The sequence below is a fragment of the Falco biarmicus genome, chromosome 11 (genome assembly GCF_023638135.1).
Source record: "Falco biarmicus isolate bFalBia1 chromosome 11, bFalBia1.pri, whole genome shotgun sequence".
Taxonomy (NCBI): domain Eukaryota; kingdom Metazoa; phylum Chordata; class Aves; order Falconiformes; family Falconidae; genus Falco; species Falco biarmicus.
The window spans coordinates 21371706-21391259 of record NC_079298.1 but is presented as its reverse complement, the minus strand read 5'-3'; the positions used below and the strand labels follow the sequence as shown (position 1 = coordinate 21391259).

Below are 19554 nucleotides of genomic sequence, written 5' to 3'. Positions count from 1 at the left end.
ACTTCCTATTACAAGGTAAGTTAGGAAAAGTCAAGCTTCACCTAAAGAAACCCGACTGCACAATGAGTTTTCCAGGGAAAAGCTGCATGGGCCTCTGTGTGTCAGGGGCAATCAACATGCTTATCCTGATTATCATGAAGGAACTACACAGCAATGAACTAATTAAGTGCAGAGTTTCCTTTTGCTGTCCAATTATAGAAATAAAACAGAGGCATAAACTCTTGCTTCAGCCTTAACTAGGGCTGACATTTGCTGCAGACTAAGCACTGTCAGTTACAACTTTCTTCTCAAGGACAGTGTCCTATGAACTGAGAACTATGCAATAAACCATTTTATGGAATCATTAAGAATTACTAGTAAATTAGTTTTAAATTGCATTTTATAGTCAATTAGTGACAGAAGCAAGTCTAAACAGTCTAACACACACAACTCTTAAATGACTACTGAGAGTCAAAAATTGGTTTTAGTTATCAAAATATATTTTAAAGTCCAAATTACTAACAGTTAGAGGCTGTCTACAAATAACTTTTACACAAATTCAAAGACCACCCCACAAGATAAACAGGCTATATATCAGAAATTTTTGTCTACTGTCACCATCATTCTTAAAAGACTATCGCTCCATGCATAGGGTCAACTAGAAAAATGTCAGCAGCAGTGTTCTTAACACTACAGGCTAATATGCTTTTTGCCCCCCCATTCTTCACCCAGTTCCTGTAGACAAATTTTGGCTGAACATTTCCAAAGCAAGAAAAAAACAAACCAATCCAAATTCATTTCTACAGCTTTTAGATGGTTTTCAGATTATTCATATTTTAACTCATCTTCATGCATACCTTGAACAACTGCTGTTATAATTATCTTCTCCACAAGACTTCAAAATTCTTATTCGTAGGAAGAAAAGGAAAAAGCAGAAGTGCGAGTACAACTAATACTAAATTTCATTTTTCATTTAAAAAAGGTTCCAGTGATTGAAGGTGTTCTTTTGTTCTATGTGCCACTATTGCAGATAGCAGGTGTTAAGATGATCACCTTATTCTGTAGGGAACAAAGGATTGAGATCAGTAATATTAATACACCAATTACTTAACTACCATAATACTATATTAATCAAATTGGTTGAATATGATCAGCATAAATAAGGTATTTGCTCTTAAATTTTTCAGCCTACCCAGGAATGCAAAATGCAATCTTAGTATTATGCAAAAAATACATGACTTTTAGCTCAATTTTGTGTCAGAAAAACTGGACATAACGATTTCATTTTAATAATAAAAAAACCCCATTGAGAATTAGCCATTGTACCCACACGGGATTTTTTTTTTTAATATAAATCATAGTAGAACTTGAGTAAAAATTCCTCCCAAAATTGCAGTAAACCTACTATACATAAACCAACTATATAATCTCAAAAGATTAAAGTGATAAGTAAGCAGCTGGCATTTACTGTAAGTGACAAAATGATGACACTCATTTCCATAATATATGTATTTCTTTAAGATGTACTTTACACATTTTCTACTCTGGCTGATATGATCTGTAGTTACTATGCCTACTTACAAAATGTTGAAAATTAAAACCGTTGCTAACTGGATTAGTTTTATGACACGCAAAATAGCTTAAAATTGACTGACTGTTCAAGTAGGCAGTCCTTCCTAAATATTCTTGTTAAACTTTCCAGATCTTCATTTGTGAAATGCAGTTCTTCCAGCAATGTAGTTAGGAACTGTGTGTACATCGGGCTTGTCTTAGTATTCTTGAAAAGTGGAGTAATTTGTGACAATCTGGCAAAAAAAACACCCCAAAAACAAACATTTAATACAGAAAAGTGACTTTGCAGTGTCAGATGTAAAAAAGCAAAGCTTGTGAGATTGAAGAAAGGCAGTTTATAACATCACATTTGTATCATTACAGTATGTAAGACTGTATGTACTATATATAATACCAAATAACTGTACCAAAATACAAATTTTTATTAATATGTAGTGAAACAAACAAAAAAATCTAATTAGAAAAAAATGAGCTAGTAGTTTGTATGCCTCCAATCAGTTGTATATTGATGCTATATAATGTAGACAAACAAAATTCAAAACAAAGTGCAAAGTGTTATATAATTACACATAAAAAAGGGAAATATATCAGTCATTATTTTCTTCTTTACCAAAAACTTCCTAAACATTCATACTGTAAAAGCTGTATAGTTCTTTGTATAAGTAAAATATAAAAGAGCTTTTTACCCTAAAGTAACCAAGAATGTTTTAACTACAAATTATTAACAGGGCTCTTTGACAGAAGTTGTACTGAACTGGTAAGTCACACACTGTCAAACTTCATAAAGACATTCAAGAAGGTCACTTACTCGGGCAGTTGTCTCCCTGCTCCATACGCCACAAAACACAGAGTATGTCAAAATAGCAAATGCATTTTGCTTTAAGCCAAGACTTCTCTAAACGCTTAGAAGGCTCTTATAGAGGCATTATGGATTATTATTAATTTTACTTGATGCACGTGACCTCAATTAAATTCTGAATCTGAGGAGGAATTGTGTGAGTAATCGGAGCAGTTTCATTTCTTAGTTTTGACAGTCTACCTTAAAGCAGTTTAAATTACACTTCTTACATCCTGAACCATTTAAAAAATAAGCTTTAAGAAAGCTGGACAAAACTAAAACAAAGCTAACTTAATCTTGAGAAGTTTTCATATGGGATGCTAAACTTCAGTTTTAAAGCTAATACTACAGCAAAGATTTGCTATAGTGAAACTACCTTCTGTTTTGGTAACAAAATTAAGTGCTTAAAGTCTTAAAGTGCCTGCAGTCTTACAGTCCTTAAGAAAAGTAACAGAATCCAAGCAGGAGGTGTGAGATGGAGGAAACTATTTCTGAATTCAGCTCATGAAGTTTAGCTTTAAAATTCAAACAATATTTGGCCTTTCAAAATTTGCTATTCAGCAAAAACACTTTAAAGAAAATCTTCCATTTGGGCCTGATTTTCTGAACTGCTAAGCAGATGGAGTTCATCAAGTTTCCACTGATTTAAAAGTTACAATGAATGGAAGTTGAAAGTAGTTGCCAGCTAGGAGAGTAAAGTACATACATAAGAACAGACAATGGAAATTAAGACGGCATTGGTGCGCATCCCTAAAGAGAGTGTTATTCGTCATCTCAGATCACGGAAACCGTAAAGCACACATTTAGTTCCAGAATCAACAAGAACAGCAAGGGAAGGCATAATCTTCAAAGGATCCACAACCAAACATGCATATTGCTGCTGCTAAAACTTATTCATCAGTTTGGAAGGAGCCATCACCAAGCAGATCATCTACATACATATATCTGTATGGAGATGAGGTGAAAAGGTGAGCTGTCCATTTTCATTTGTGCTTTAATTTTATCCAAATCTATCTTTATCCTAAAGTCCTTTCCTGTTCTCTGCAAAGTATGGCAAAGGTAGTAATAGCTGGATCTACTTCCTAAGGACAAATATTAAGGAGAAAAAAAAAAAGAACAACAAAAAAAGAACAAAAACAAGTATTAAAGCTTATGCCGAATGTTAAGTAACTTCAACACCAAATGTTACTGACAAGATCATTTAACAAGAGCTCATATCCCAGCAATAGCTAATTCATCTTGAATACTGTATTTAGATAAAATAATGCCATTGACACTATATAGGAAAGAGTTATTTTAGAGTGTATTTGTGAAATTATGTTCTTTAATAAGGAACTTAAGGTAGTCTACAGCTTCTTAAAAACTTTCCAGCTCAGAAAGCCTTTATGTGAGTAACAACTGAGATCGATATCCCTGCAGTCATTGGCATTAAAACCATCTCTGCTTGAAGAAAGCTGCATATAAAAGAGGATTGTTTTTAATTAAGCAAAAACAGTGACAACGCAAAGGAACTTACAAGACATAGTAAATAGAGTAAATAAATTTTTTTGATTTTGATTAATAAATAGACTTTTAATGTGTTGAATGATTTCCCATTTCTTTTTGGATTCCATTTCAGTACATACACATTTAACTAAGTATTTCAACAACCAAACACTAACACCTGGCAAGAAGGACTTTTAAGAGATGCTCAAAGTAAGGCCACAGTGTGGAAAGAAACAGATGTATACACAAACTCTGCTACATAAACTCTCCCACAAAAGAAAAGTATTCACAGTTGGATTTGTGATTTCTGGACTGAAGCCGTTAGGTTTGTAATGTCCTTCATGACAGACAGGACTGAGTTATTTCTTTCCTGGGGAGAAGTACAGCAGTTACTGTTTAAACTAGTAAAAGAGTGCCCCTGCCAAGGGTTGGCAATCTGCAGGTTGGTTTTTGTCTTATGATGCTTTATCAGCAGGGGAGCAGAGGAAGTGCCTGAGTGACCATTTCAGAATGTTAGTCTGGTGACAAGGACAGCGGGAGAAAGACCTGGAGATGTCGTATTACTAGTCTTCCATTCGCCCTTCTCAGGATTAAGTAGGTTATGTATGAAGAAAGACTGGTGGCATAAACAGCCATGACTTTCTCTGCTGCGAGGTGGCTGTAACATTGCAAAACATTCTTGGCAATTTTGTAGATTTACATGCATTTTTAGCTGAATTTTCTTCACCCTGCCTTGGGCTTAAGAGGATGTTAATAAGGATGTTATTTTTCAAAAAGAGCAGAAAACCTGTGCAGTTTTAAGTAATATTCTAAAACGGAAACCTTTATACCATGAGGCTCACATACTAAGCAGTCTATTTTTTTAATATATGCATATTTTATATATTTGTGTATATATATAATAATATATTTATTTATATAGATTTTTTTTGAACTGCAGTCTGTGATATTAGAAAGTTCCATGAATTACAAGCATGTCCTAACTATCAGACCCTGTTTAACACACTCTGTTTAAAGAGTGGCTGTTATAGCCCACACTCAGAAAGAAAAAGGTATTGCTACTGCCAGAGAAACTGCCAGGCATTAAATACCGAGAAACAAAGTTAAAAAAACCAGACATTTTAACTGTGGATAATTTTTTTTCCCTTACCTGACCACTGTTTAAAAGCTGATTAAGCTACTAATTATCTGATAAGACGGAGACTAAATAAAAAAGTAACTTCAGAGAGGCATATGTAAGTTTCTAGTAATTAGTTAAAAATCGCATCTAGATGAAACAACATGTTAAACACGAATGTATGTGCAAACATTTTGATCTTGGAAAACTCTGTCGTTTTGGCATTTAAATAATGCTTTAACTTGTCATTTGAAAAGCAGTTATCGTCAAATACTTTTCTACTTTTAAGTGGCTGTTGGAACAGAAGCAGAAGCTTCTGTCTACAAAAGGAGCAAGCACAAGCTGCTAGTTTGCACCGAGTGCTAAGTTCCATGCTCTATGTACTGGTCCAATGTATAGTCAACATACTGCCCAACAGAGCATTAAGGGCAGTGCTCTCATCCTTGCATGAATAAAACCATAATTGTATGCAAATAAGCCAGAGCAGTATTTGAAATCAATTTCAAGACACTGAAAGCTGCCATGACCCTCTCTCTGAGGAAACTATCATGACTAATTCAATTTAACAATATACAGGATTTCAGTTTAAGGATGATGGAACTGCCTCGAAACTGCAGCATCTTCAAAAGATGTAGAATATAAACAGGAAATAGGATACTTGGGACCACAATAACTGGCTACTGCAACAATGCAATAGAAAAGAAAAAGAAAGAAAAATATAATGCTTTTCTGTTACTTCTTTCACATGCTGCCACATGGATGTGGAATGAACTTTTTGTGAATGACGCCAAATAAAAATAAAACAAGCTAAAGGATTAAGTGATTTTAAAACAATCACCTCCAGAAGTACACAAACATAAATGTTACTGCCTAAGTTACACACCCATGCTTCAAAGGCTTGCCTTCAGCACACCCGTTAAAAGGAAACATTCACGCTCAGTTCATGGAAAAGTAGTACAGTATGTATCAGACTTCATGAAGCAGTGTCGTTTCCTGCACACCCACTTATACCATATGGTAAACAGGTCTTTGTAAAGTTTAAAAAGTGTTAAAAATGTCAAACCATATCTGATTGATAAAATTTGTATTTGCTGGCTATTCCACATATGTTACATGTTCAAGAAAAAAAAAAAAAAAGAAATTCATGTGAAGACGAAGCTATTATTATTAAGCTATTAAATGACATCTGGCTACCGCAAAACATTTACATAGTTTCAGTGCTTCATCTCAAGACCCTTGCTTTCTATGAGCTACTTGCCTTACAAAAACATTTCACAAGTATACTTAGGAGTTTAATCTAAATTAAAATATTTTTAGAAGTCAGTCACATTATATAGAGTAAATTTAATTAATTGATATGGTAATGCGCACAACTCTTTCTTAGATCTATGCAGACCTTAATCAAGACAGCTGAATACATTCAGAAAATATGATGGTGGAGTGATATCTTTATGTAGTTTAAAGCACTGACTGGCACTTCCTACCAAAGGTGTGAATAATCCCTTCTAAAAAAAGCCCTCATTGTACAGCACCATCCTCCCCTCAGACACTGGACCTCAGGAATACCCTTCTGGATTTTTAGTTAAGGTGATCCCCTTTGAAAAAAGTTAAATTTTCAAAGCCACCACTGTGATATCAGCCAGGCAGAGACAGATGTCTGAAAATAGGGTTAAGAGCATAGCCACTTAAAAGATTGTTCCTTTCCGTTACACAAAATTGCTCACTTAAAATTACTCAGAAAGTGTTGAGAATGAGTGCACATAAATTTACAAAGTATCATGCAAAGCACTTGTATACTTATGAAGAAAAGCTATATGCTTGTTCTCAATAAAAATAATAATAAGCTCCTCCTAGAAAAAGGTAAGTATAGCCTGTCTTCCTAACTTTTCCTAATGGCAGAAGCTTAAAAAAGTAAAACCAAGTGATTGTGGCAGAAGCCATGGATCTGAACACAATTATTTCAGTCCCTTACCTTATTTGGAACCTGAGCAAGAACAGAATTATAAAGCAGAATGACCAAACAGGCAAGCACCACCTGTCCTTCCATACAAAGCTTTGGAAAATAGGAAATAAACATTTTTGCCAGTTATAGGCATTTGAGCACTGTGAGTAAGTCTCTTAACATAATCATTACAACATAAAAGTTTCTTTCTTTTTAAGTCTCTCAGTTTCTTTCTACCTTTTGTTTTCGGCATTTAAGACTTAATTTTCAAAGTTCATTATAACCAACACGATTGATAACTATTTTTCTATCAGAGTGACAAAGTTACACTAATGATGACAAAAGTTTCTTGAACACTAATTTCAGAACATGGAAATGAAGCAAGAGCTGGCAGTACTTCTTAATTTTTTTTCCTTCCCCAAAAGGGACTTGGGGGACCTTATTTCTCTCTGCAATGGCCCCAAAGTTACACCAGGGGAGGTTCAGATTGAATATTAGGAAAGATTTCTTCGCTGAAAGGGTGATCAAGCATTGGATCAGGTTGCCCAGGGAGGTGGTGGAATCACCATCCCTGGAGATGTTTAAAAAGCACAGTCCTGGGTTAACAGTTGGATGTGATGATCTCAAAGGTCTTTTCCAACCTAAATGATTCTATGACTCCAAAACCACAGACTACTGCATGTGTGCTACAGGGAGCGTGCCAACAAGCCTCTGATCAAGGCGCCATCAATAGACTCTTGCCAAGGGTCTCTACCTGCAAGGAATTCCAATGCATTTTTTACTGTCTGTGGACAGTCAAAAATTGGACCATGGTTATGAGCAATCTAGTCCTCTCATCCCACCAAGCACTTTACCTGAAGGTCTTGGTAACATGCACTAGGTACACTTAAAAGAGTAAGAGCGCTTACAAGCCTCTAACACCAGTTTGGGGTGATTTAACATAGCTATTAAAGGTTCCCCGAGATCAAGCAGCCATTCCAGCAATGTGCCGCTAGCACTATGCTCAAGCTTATTTGCTCCATTGATATGACATAAAGTCATGTCACATTGTTAACAAGGACTAGTTTAGGAGAAACAATGCTAAAAAACATAAAGCAACATAAGCATGCAGGAGACACACTCTGGAGTTTTTCATCATTACCTGTCAACTACTACAATAAAGTATTAAACAGAACCCTACCTGAATAGAAAAATCCTTTACACTAGCAATCTTCCAGGGCATTGTCAATATTCAGCCACAAATGAAAAATATTTTAAAGGAAACTCTACACTGAAGCGTGTTGCTGGGATTTGGCAAGGACTGGTTAGTGATCCAGTGCTCTTTCTGTGTGTGTGATCAAATGGCTCTGAAAACAGAGCAGCTTACTGAAGTCTAAGCCGTTAATTCAAAAGCAGGGAATACCACCATTGCGTGGGTCACAGATAATGGAAATTAATTTGGAAGTCTGTCAAATTTCCCTTCAAAATGCACACTTGCAAGACTACTAACAAGTCAATTCCAGACTGGGAAAAACAAAGTCATGAATGTAGGACAGCCCATCTTTATGAATAATGAATTGGTACTTAGAAGAATTAAGTTACAAGGCCATAAAACCACAAGATTTCCAGCTTTCCCCCCTCCACATACTTCATATGTTTTTTGGTGAACATCTGGGACAGTATTACAAAATATCAACTGCTTTTGAGATTTAGAAAGACTACTAACATACTCTTCTTTCCAGCTCTGTGCCTACAATTTTGAGTTGGAATCATGAGGGAAATAATCTCTGATTGCTTCTGCAAGGTATAAAGGATTGGAATGGTACTGCATGGATCGAAACAAGCTGTATGCAGCAATGTCTGCTGGCAAGTGGTAGGAAAAGTATTGTTTTTCAAACTGACCCTGTGGAAGACTGGTGAAAAGGTGCTCTCCTGAGAAGCCCAGAACAAACCCTTCTGCACTAGAGCGGTTGACAGCCAAGCTGAGCATGTTGTACCACTTCTTGGACCAAAGGCAGGTTATAGGACGGTACCAAAGAGGATGTCATTACTTAAGACAGAAGCCCCTAAAGTTGTTTCAGTAATACAAGGTACTTCAATTTCACCAGCTGCCCAAGACTCCCTTGGCAGCTGTCCACAGTAAATTTCCTACTCCTTGCATTGTAAGTAGGAGAGCACAAAACCTCATCCAGAGATTTAAAGACACTTTTGAGCAGATTCATAAAAACTAATTATCAGTATGGTACTGCAGATCACTCTCAGTAACAGTTCATCTCATTTAGTGTTAGAAATCCTCTAGAAATACACAAAGTCATGTTAAATGAATGGATGGGGACAACCATGCCATTATAATGTGTTCTACTGCATCAACACACAAGGACTGGGGTGTTGTGGTTCTGTGTTGGTTTTGTTTGCTGGTTTTTGTTTTTTTTTAAACTTCTAATATATTTGCACTACTTTTATGTTACAGATTTGATGGGCTTAGCAATGCAATAAAAATGCTGATTAGTCAGAAATACCATTCTTTTAATATAGCAGTTTTATAGAATACAGTCTTAGATTCCATTTTATGTTCCTATCAAGTCTCCAACACAACTGATTAAACAGAAGTAATTGTTTTGTTTAAGACAAATGGCTAGATTGAGTCAGTTCAACAAGTGTTACAGATCAGCAATAAAACTCATTGAAATAGGTGTGCATTACAGCCCATAGACCATCTGTCTGTACGTATAACTGAAGTGTTGCCAGCCTATCAATCACTTAATAATAGTGCTTCATTCAGTTCATGGGGTGAACTGAAACACGTGCTGCGTTTATCTGTTTCATGAACCCCTGCTGAAAGGTGCTCATTTTAACAGAACAAGTCAAAGCATCTCTGTAATTCTGAACGTTCTTCACAGTATATTTACTGCTTGCATAATTTGAGGTAAAGTCCCTCACTTACCAGTGTATCACTGGATACAGTACACTAGGGACAGCAATTTTGTTAGTAAAGGATCTTAAATCACATCAGGGATTTCCACAGACCTTGAAGTATAACACATTCATCAGGCAAAAGTTAGTATCAGACAGAAAGCTGATCTGAAGCCCAATGTGAGAGTAGCTGTAAGTTAAAGATGCAACACCAGGGAACTTAAAAAAAAATTATAACCTTTGGTATAATTAAGTGGTTACAAAATCACGCTGTTTTAACATACACTCAGAAATTAGAAAACATTACAGCTGCAACTTATGCAATTTAGCTGTTATGCTCACAGCTTTGGTTAAAAATACCCCACTTGTTTCTTATAACTTTAGTCTGAGCATGATTTAAAAAGCTCAACACTTAAAAAAAATACCAATACCCTAAAAGTGAAAGACTGTCTCTAGAGTGAACATTTTCCATTAGAACACATTAATATTTGACAGACAATCTTGAACTAGAAGCATCTAACTTACAAGATGCAGAAATATTTAAATATATCTCTGGAATTAAGTCTTTTAAATTAAACAATACTAGTGTTGAAAAAAAAGTAATTGTGATCAGTATCATTTGCAACTCTGAAGTTAAAGCAACCTGTAATTTGGGGCCCTTTGTTAGCATATCCTATCAGTCAAAGAGGGAAGTCGGTATTCAGGGGCAGTTTTCTTTGATCTCCCCAAATATATTCCTATATTCTATTTTCTTAATGCAAGATAAACCACCCTAAAGGCCACAGCGTTGAATGATAACAACTGACAGAAATAAAGAGGCAATTTTCTTACTAAGGAAAAAAAAAAGCTACTTCTGGTCTAGTTTTAAATATAGCCTGAAGATCCTATTCTCATCACAAAGACAAGAATTTTGTAGCTAAAGTGCAACTTATGTTTTATTTATTATTTAACTTCCTTTCATTATTGTGTACTGACTTGTCCACAGAATCCAGCACAGACACTTTAATCCTCTGATGGCAACAGAAACTAAATTATTCATAGTTTAAAATTTTTGTCCACTACATTTCAATCAATGCTACAAACACCGATGTAAAATCAACAACTGGAATTCCTACATAATCCAGTATAGGGCAAAACTTAAGGTTCATTCAAAAGTTAACCCTGTTACTCATTTCTACTATCTTAATTTTTTCCTACGCAGCTTCCACAAATCTGGTCAAACAATTTTTCTCTTTGATAGATGTTTATATATACTTACAGAAAACATATTTTTCTTCTTTTAAAGTTCACCTTCCTCACACACTTTTCATATAGTTTGTGTCCAAACCTAAGTGAACTTCCGCTCCCTTTTAAAAGGGCCAAAATTTCACTTATGGTGCAGCCATGTGGATACAACTAGCAGTAAGAGGAAAGCATACCTACAATAACAAAGGTTTATCGAACCATTTGGTAAAAGTTCTTACTATTAACCAATCAGTTATTTGTAGTCAAACAGGCAACTGGCAATTCAGAAAACAATCCAAGGCGCATCTAAAGCTGTACCAGCCCAAACACTACTCTTTATACAACTGGTTAGAGAGTTGGGTCATGCCCTTGGGACCAGGCTGCACAGCAGAGTTCCCTCGTGTCATATCATGCTCTCCTCACACAGGCTTTGGACGCTGAGTGAACATTTGCAAAGTACTTTGCTGGTTCTACTCTAACATACCATATAAAAGAGTTCAGTTTCTGTTTTTCTGTTAGGCTGTAGAAGGAAATTTTTTGCAAGGTGCTCCCTATGTTTTAACTGTACTATGCAGGGGAGATGTATTGAGGCAACAGGCTTATAGCTGCCTTATCAGGTACTGAAACTGTTTAAAATGGATTTAATAAAATACAAATATACTGGGTCTTTTTATTTTTTTTAACCTAACGAACAAACTATTGTTTATGCCATTTTTTCCTCCCCCCTGAAAGTTAAAGATCACTCCATCAGCTGCCAGCTGTTATTTATAACAGCCAGGTGAATAACTTCAAAGACCCTGCAATGAAAAGATTTTATAATTATGTTGCACTGATACAAGACACAGAAAAGGAAAAAACTTGAGTAAATTCAGACTGTCCTCAAAATATTAACTTCTCTTAAGATAGATGACCTTTGACTTTTAATGAAGGACAAATAAAACACTTTCTTACATATAAAAAATTCTGTTTAGGTCAGCAATTAATTTTACAGGCAAAGTAAAAGTGGAACGCAAAGGCACACCCAAAATACGTGTTAAAATACATGTCTTCAAAGAAACTATCGTGAGACATTTCATCAAATGGTGTAACAATTCAGTATAGCCATTTAGTGTTACCTGTGTCAGTGCTGTACACTGTACTTGAAGAAAACATACCTTAGAATGTACACTGTATATACAAATAACTGAAAAAATTAAATTAATAATGCCTCAAAAATTAGACAAACATCTGAAACTCAATTTCTGTAACTCATAATTATGTTGTGGTAAAATGATACAGAATACAATTCTTCTCAGCAAGTAACTAGAAAATTGCATTTCTCGTTATTCCCATATTTCAGTTCCCTGTGAGCAACCAGTAGCACATAAACATGATAGCAACAATTTTTATTCAGCTGAGAGAAAATTTACAAGTCTATTGCTTTGTGCAATTATTTTAACCCTTGCAATGCAAGTAACACTGTTTCTTCTCATACAGTATTGCTCCTGTAATGCTCCTTCTCAGCAAGTTTCCTGACCTTATATATGCACACATATGTGTGTGGGTGTGCAGGTTGACAGCCAGCAGTGTGTTCAGGTGGCCAAGAAGGCCAACAGCATCCTGGCTTGTATTAGATACAGTGTGGCCAGTGGGACTAGGGCAGCGATTGTCCCCCTGTACTCGGAACTGGTGAGGCTGCACCTCGAGTCCTGTGTTCAGTTTTGGGTCCCTGACTATGAGACAGATATTGAGGTGCTGGAGAACATCCAAGGAAGGGCAATAAAGCTGGTGAAGGGTCTAGAGAGCAAGTCTTGCAAGGAACGTCTGAGGGAAATGGGGTTGTTAAGCCTGGAGAAAAGGAGGCTCAGGGGAGACCTTATTGCTGCTCTCTACAACTACCTGAGAGGAGGCTGCAGTGAAGTGGGTGTCTGTCTCCTAAGTAACAGGTGATAGGATAAGAGGAAATGGCCTCAAGTTGCACCTGGGAAGGTTTAGATTGGATATTGGAAAAATTCTTCACTGAAAGGCTGGTCAAGCATTGGAACAGGCTGCCCAGGGAAGTGGTTGATATATATATATATACACACACCCCCACACACCCCCTAGAGGTATTTAAAAGACACATAGATGTGGCACTTTGGGACATGGTTTAGCAGGACTTGGCAGTGCTAGGTTCTAATGGTCGGATCTGATGACCTCAGAGGTCTTTTCCAACCTAAATAGTTCAATGATTCTATAAAATAAAGTCAGTTCCCTTCAGGGAACTGTCCAGGAAAGGAACTACACATTTCAGAACATTCAGCAGGTGGAAAATGACAGCACATTCCCTGCAAGCGTTTGCTTGTGTTATGCTGATCCTGTAATGCTAAGCAGTTGGCTTCATGAAGTACTTGGGGATCACTGTTTTTAACATAGGCTTGGTCTGTCTAATGAGAAAGAAGTCAGCCAACACTCTGGAAAAACCCTGATGTTACAATGCAGCAACAAATTCAGGGACCTGTGACTACTTTAACATTACAGTAATGATACGTAATGGTCCTATTTGCCCCCTCTTAAAATGATATTTAAGAACTCTATTTTCAAATGCTTAGTTATTTAAAAATTACTACCATGACTGCCATCAACGCAAATATCATACAGGTCTGGCAAAAAATAATTACTTGGGCAATCATATGCAAAACAGTTTCCAGATTTCTTTAACAGTAGATTAGAAAAACCTTTAGTCAGACAAGAAGGCTAAGGAAGCACCAAGAATAGCTCAACATCTACAGTTTCTTATCGGGAGTACTCTTCATACAAAGTTTAGCTGGATCAGAGACTGTATTTCACCTTTTTGTATAAATAGATATGGCTGCAGGATGATTTTTTAAGAAACAAATGGAGTATGGTACCCACCTCTATATTACCATATTCCAAGTTGTTACTACAACATTAGTTCACAGACATGAAGCATCAGAAATTGTATGTGTGTGCCATTTAAAGCACTTACATTTGCTCCAAAAGGCTTCAATTTAGCTTACTTATCTGCATAAAGCCAAGGCAAAAAAAAGTTCACAATATAAACCCAGAAGAAACTGCTATCAGCTGTTTCTCTCTAAAACATCTAAGTTTCTTAGGTACACATCTAAAGGACAGGCCTTGTTTAAAGAGCCTCAATTTATTTGAAGTCTGTTTCCTGCTAACCAGCTGACAAATCAAAGGTACTGCTCAGTCCTACCATTTGTTCCTATTTCCCCCTCTTTCTCAACTTAGTCAAAATTTTAAAAAATTAAAATTTATTTTTACATTGATCTTTAAATCCTTCTCATCTTCTACTCATTATTTTTTATGTTCCACAAGGTCTTCCTGTGACACCTCTCAAATTCGGGAATCTACACCATTGAAATCTTTGGGCTACTTAGCTACATGAAATTAAGCACAGGTGTAAGTCTCTATAAGGTTAAAAAAAGCTAGGATGTAAGCTTTTGAAAGCCTGAACCTTTTAAATACTTAGTAAAATATACACTGTTGTATAAATTATTGTGCACCTAAAGTGGGGCAATTTAATATCTAAAAGATGCCTTTATATGCAAACCTGGTACATTTTATGAATTAAATGTTGCTTCATATACATAATTTTCGCAATTGCTGGACTTTTTTGCTGCCATATACTGGTAATCTATTCCTATCAATTCATTATCTCAGTGATATGCAAAACCAACAATTTCAATAAGGATTGAATAAAATATACTGTCTTACAGTTAAAACAGCTACAATGCAATATGCTTAGGTAAATAATTTGTCAATACTTGACTTTACAAAATGTACTCACCTGTACTCAGTCACTATGGAAACAATGATCATAAATTTGATCATAGTTTAGTTTCACAACCTTCTAACACTGTAACTTGATTATGTGCCTTTCAGTCCAATACACAGATCAAACACCTGGAATAATGCAGCTGAGTAAAGAGACTTGCTTCCTCTGTGTCCAAATTTTTTATTTCTGAGGTTAAATATAAGGACCTCAATATTTTTCTGCTTGCCTTTCCCAGTTTTGAAAAAAATGCCAGTGCAGTTTTGGACCTCTCAAAATGAGGTTCTTAGAAGTCCTCAAAAGCTAAGAATTCTTAAGCACCTTTTCCCAGACATGCAGCTCACAGTAGGTTTAAAAAAAAAACAACCACCAACCAAAACACAAAACAAACCCCCAAACACTTTTCCTGCTTAACTCTTTTATTTCCAGATCTATTACTAACTTGATGATCTCCAGTAAATCACTTTCCTACCCTTAATCTCAATTTTACCATCTCTGTAACAGAAGAACACTATTAACACTGATTTGTGAAAGTACACTGACATTAAGGTATACCTAAAAGAAGCAGAGTGTGATGAGGTTTGAAACAAATATGAAGCGCCATATGATTCTCATCTCTTCTTTAACCTTTTAAAAAACTGAATACCTAATCTCAGAAATACTGAGTTTTATGATAAATGTGTTAGATCTATTCCGTGTCTTCTTAAAATGATCAGACGGGTAAAGAGAGATGGACAGAGAGGGTAGAGTAGATAGCGATATATACACTTCTGTGGAATAGAGGGTGTAAATGTGGTATACATCAAAATGAAATTAAACTTAGTGAGACCCCAAGCCTCTAAACAATCAAGCATCTGTACAGTTTTTGCACTGATGCTGGTTTTACACCTAATAGCATGTAATTATACATATACACTTCGCAGGTTCTGGACTGAGCTCCCATATACTGGTGAACTATGTTTGCTACCAGCCAATTAAAGCACGCTTTAATTTTTGGAAAGGAATGGGAAAAGAAGAACATGCACTTTTATGGACATGATTGTTTTACTTTCTTTGTACTATGCCATGCAAAACTTTATGAATACATGGTTATTTCATGTTTATTTATACAACATTCTGGTTAACTGATGTTTGCCATCTTACCCCAAGTATTTATTTTAATTATACACTTCATGTTAGAACAGCCACCTGCACCCTGATGCTAAATCCACTAGCTCAGATTGTCTGTAAATTCTGATGCTTCATCGTAGCCCACTGCCTAGCGACACACTTTATACATCATCTTCTTATCAGTGACATGTGCTTCCTTCCTTTCTTATACCCAAATACCCAAAGAGCCTGTATTTTTTGTTTTCATAAATAAAAAAGGATTCAGAAAATACTGTACATTTTTTGCCTTCACTGTTAACACCTTACATCACGATCAGAAGTTAATTGCCAGACTGGATGAGACCACTGGGTGTCAAAGTTTTTTTATATCTCAAGAAGTAACAAACTAAGATGTAGTCCAACAATTCCTATGGTATTAGAACACAAAAAAGTCTCCACTTTATCAGTGTACTGCCCACTATCAATTATCACATAATAGATAATTTACCTCCTTTCTGAATTAATCAGTTGTAATCCTCTCCTGTCCAAATTTTTCATGCCTCTGAGTAATTTGTAGTTTATCCCTGGTCCCTGTAGAATATTCCAGAAAAAACAACATTCTCCAACATAACATTATCAATATGAAAGCTACTAAAATGCATGTCTATTTCCCCCCTAACCGACATAGATCTTTGATGCATGGGTCTTTCAGCAGGTCTGTGGACCACTGTTACGATCCAAGCAAATTATAACTTAGCTCAGTTATTCAATTGACTTTGGTTTTTAATACATAATTCATTCATAAAGCAAGATTTTTAAGATCTTCATGTTTTTAGTCACTTTTGGGATTCTTCCTCCTTAAAAAAAATAATTATACACTTCACAGCAAAAATACTATCTGCCGCGTTAGGTCTGACAACTTTCAACAGCAATATGACAAAGGGAAATAGAATCTCCAAAATGAAGTATTGTCTCTCTAGACTGCCTGTCTTACTGTTTAGCATTACAAGGCTTTACATTCTGTAATCTGCATCAAGCACCATAAGGAGAGGAATGACTACATCTTCAAAAGATACTGCTCTTTCAGGGATTTTCTACAATCCAAGTTTTTCTGTTATAGTGGTTCCAGAAGAGTTGAGGAATACTACACTTCTGCTTTGTGCACCATTTACTTCAGTGCCAAAGACGACCAGGACACACCACTTACCCTGGCAGAGGTACTGTTACGACTCTGCATAGAACCAAACAAATTAATCCAGAACCCATGCTAACAATTCTGCTGGTACAAAATACCTGGGGATCACGTGCTAGGAAGCTGTAGTAACCTTTCCAGTGGTGTGTGTGTCTACTTTTTTTTTTTTAGTTCAGAAACAACAAGCCAAATCAACACTGATTTTCATCTTACAGTGTAGTTTCCCACTGCCTATGTGTCATGTCCCTATGAACACAGGCCGTTCTTCAGAAAGTTTACTAAGATAAAGTTAAAACTCTGAAAATAAAAGATGCAAATGTATGTCAAAGTCATGTTTTTCTTTTAACAGATGGGCAACGTTTCACGATAAAAAAAAATGTTTGCATTGAATGTATTAAGATTAATTATTAATAAGGAAGCAAGTATATTTTCATAGGGCCACAGTGTCAGGATTCAGTTGCAAAATTCACAGTTCCGTTTGCTCAGCAGATGAAGTTAAAATACATTTAGTTTAAAACTAAGTTAGGGCAGCTGTTAACAGCATGGACTAAGCAGGTCTTGCAGCATTAGTTCAGAACTGTCTATATTACTGTGTAACTTACTCTGAACTATGACATGACTTCCAATAAGCAAAGCTGTATGCAGCAATTACTGAAGGAAGAATAACATGACATTACAAAATAAATCTTCTAAATATATACACCTTTTCCAGAGCCATAAATTTTAAACAGTTCTCTCTCTAATAGGGCTGGGCAGTTTTCCATCAGCTTGATCGTAGTTGTGGCATAGAGTTCAATAGGACGTGAACTCCACTGACTGAGTTAGCTCCCCAAAGAGTCAACATGACAAAACTGTCTTCCAAAATCTAGTATGCTATGTTTCAGAGGGCTGAAACAGAAGATGCAACAAAAATCTCCTGCTTACTCACACAAAAGGCAAAAATGAAGTGGCAAAGTACTTTTCCCTACTACCAGATTCTTAACTCACAAGTACATTTGGAATATAAAGTTCCCAAAGGCAGCTAAAGCAGAAGATCCAAAACGTTGTTCAGCATTAAAGTATTTCTAGATTCTAACAAAAGATTAGTCAGAAGAACACCACCATGAAGGACAATTTGTAACTGGTGATGCGCTTTGCCCATCAGCTCTGCACAGTTGGGCATGACTTCAGTCTGAATGCCCACACATACAGCTGCTGGGAGCATGCAGATTTCTATCTCTTAGAGGGATTTCCAAGACACTTGGCAGAAAGCCATGACCTTGCTCTTCCCTTGCACTGGACAGCAAAACTGGCAGATGCAGAGAAGACAGCTTTCTGAGCCAACCCCCCTGACTCCATACAACAGAAGCCCAGGAGACCATGTGTGCTAAGGCTCCACTCCTGCCGATGATGTCAAGGACCAAAACTGCAAAGGAGAACTAATTATCCTGGACTCACCTCATAGAGTTTGTGCTGGGCACGCATGAAAGTTACACAGCGCATCCAAATCTCCCATTCAGAAGGCTACCCATGAGAAATACTAGAATGGAAAAAGGCTGCAGCTGTGTATGCTGCAATGCAATCCATGGTGTCACTTTCCTGCCTAACAGCACGACAGCAACAGTGGGGCTTTTTTGTATAAGGAGAAACGCCTTCTTTGAAACTGCTAAGGTTTCTCCTTTTATTTTCTCCCTTATGAATTATGAAGATATTTAATGAATTTTAAAGTTGGCACTGATTAATGTCCCAATTAAGAGCACTGCAAATCCCTCAAAACACCATTCTATATGTTTCTTAAGTAATACTGGAACATGCTAAGAGGAAGTAAAGTTATACTGATCTCCGCCACCATATGCAAAATAAGCAGATTTGAGTTTGCTTAGAAAGTGCTGATAAGTAAGAACTGCTTAACAGAAAACCTATTTGAGCTCACACTCACCAAATGACAACCTAAAATTAAGAGAGAAAAAGGGAAGAATATACTTCTTCATTTTTTAACGTGTTAAGAAAAACTTGCCTTTTCTCTATTTCACAAAATAATCTACACTTGGCCTCTATCTGTAGAGTTAGAGACAACACTATGACCACATTCAAACACTTCTATAAAAGAAAGAATTTTTTGATTTTTGGTCCTGCAAACTGTTTCAAAATGGGAAATAGTTATATTTTTAGCTTAATGATAGATGATCCAGCTGAAACCTGGAACCAATCTTCTATCATCAGATTTGCTAAATAAAAGATCACCCAGCTGACTGTCCAATTTTTATTTGTACATTTCATTCAGACACTTTCAGACAAGAACACAGCAGTGATATCACAAACATCTGAATTCCTCTTAAAAGTATTTTAGAGATGTCAGTGTTGAGCAATAGATGTGCTCTCGTGTGCAAAGAGGTAAAAACACATACTTGAACCCAAGATTCTCCAGTTCGTTATCTCCAAGAGAGTAAACCTCTAGAGTCCATCTCCA

At 36.2% G+C, this 19554-nt stretch overlaps 1 protein-coding gene and 1 long non-coding RNA gene across 8 annotated transcripts in view; one reads left to right on the top strand and one right to left on the bottom strand.

Moving 5' to 3' along the window:
• Positions 1-19554, bottom strand: part of RPAP2 (RNA polymerase II associated protein 2) — a 51518-nt gene that overhangs the window by 9599 nt on the left and 22365 nt on the right. For 4 of the 7 annotated variants that reach the window (XR_008824712.1, XR_008824714.1, XR_008824713.1 and 1 more), the window contains exons 12-13: positions 1635-1784; positions 837-1038 (exon numbers count right to left, since the gene is read on the bottom strand). Coding sequence is in view for 2 of the 7 variants with exons in the window: in XM_056356492.1 (XP_056212467.1) it covers positions 1601-1784 (184 nt within the window). In the remaining 5 variants the exon portion in view is untranslated. Of the gene's footprint in view, positions 1-361; positions 1039-1473; positions 1785-16421; positions 16505-19554 lie in introns of those variants that run through there. The other 3 variants (XM_056356493.1, XR_008824716.1, XM_056356492.1) reach the window with 3 other exon arrangements.
• On the top strand, positions 1797-17426 carry LOC130157178 (uncharacterized). Its single transcript, XR_008824717.1, has 2 exons — positions 1797-3357; positions 17034-17426. It is a non-coding gene; the product is annotated as an uncharacterized LOC130157178 (long non-coding RNA).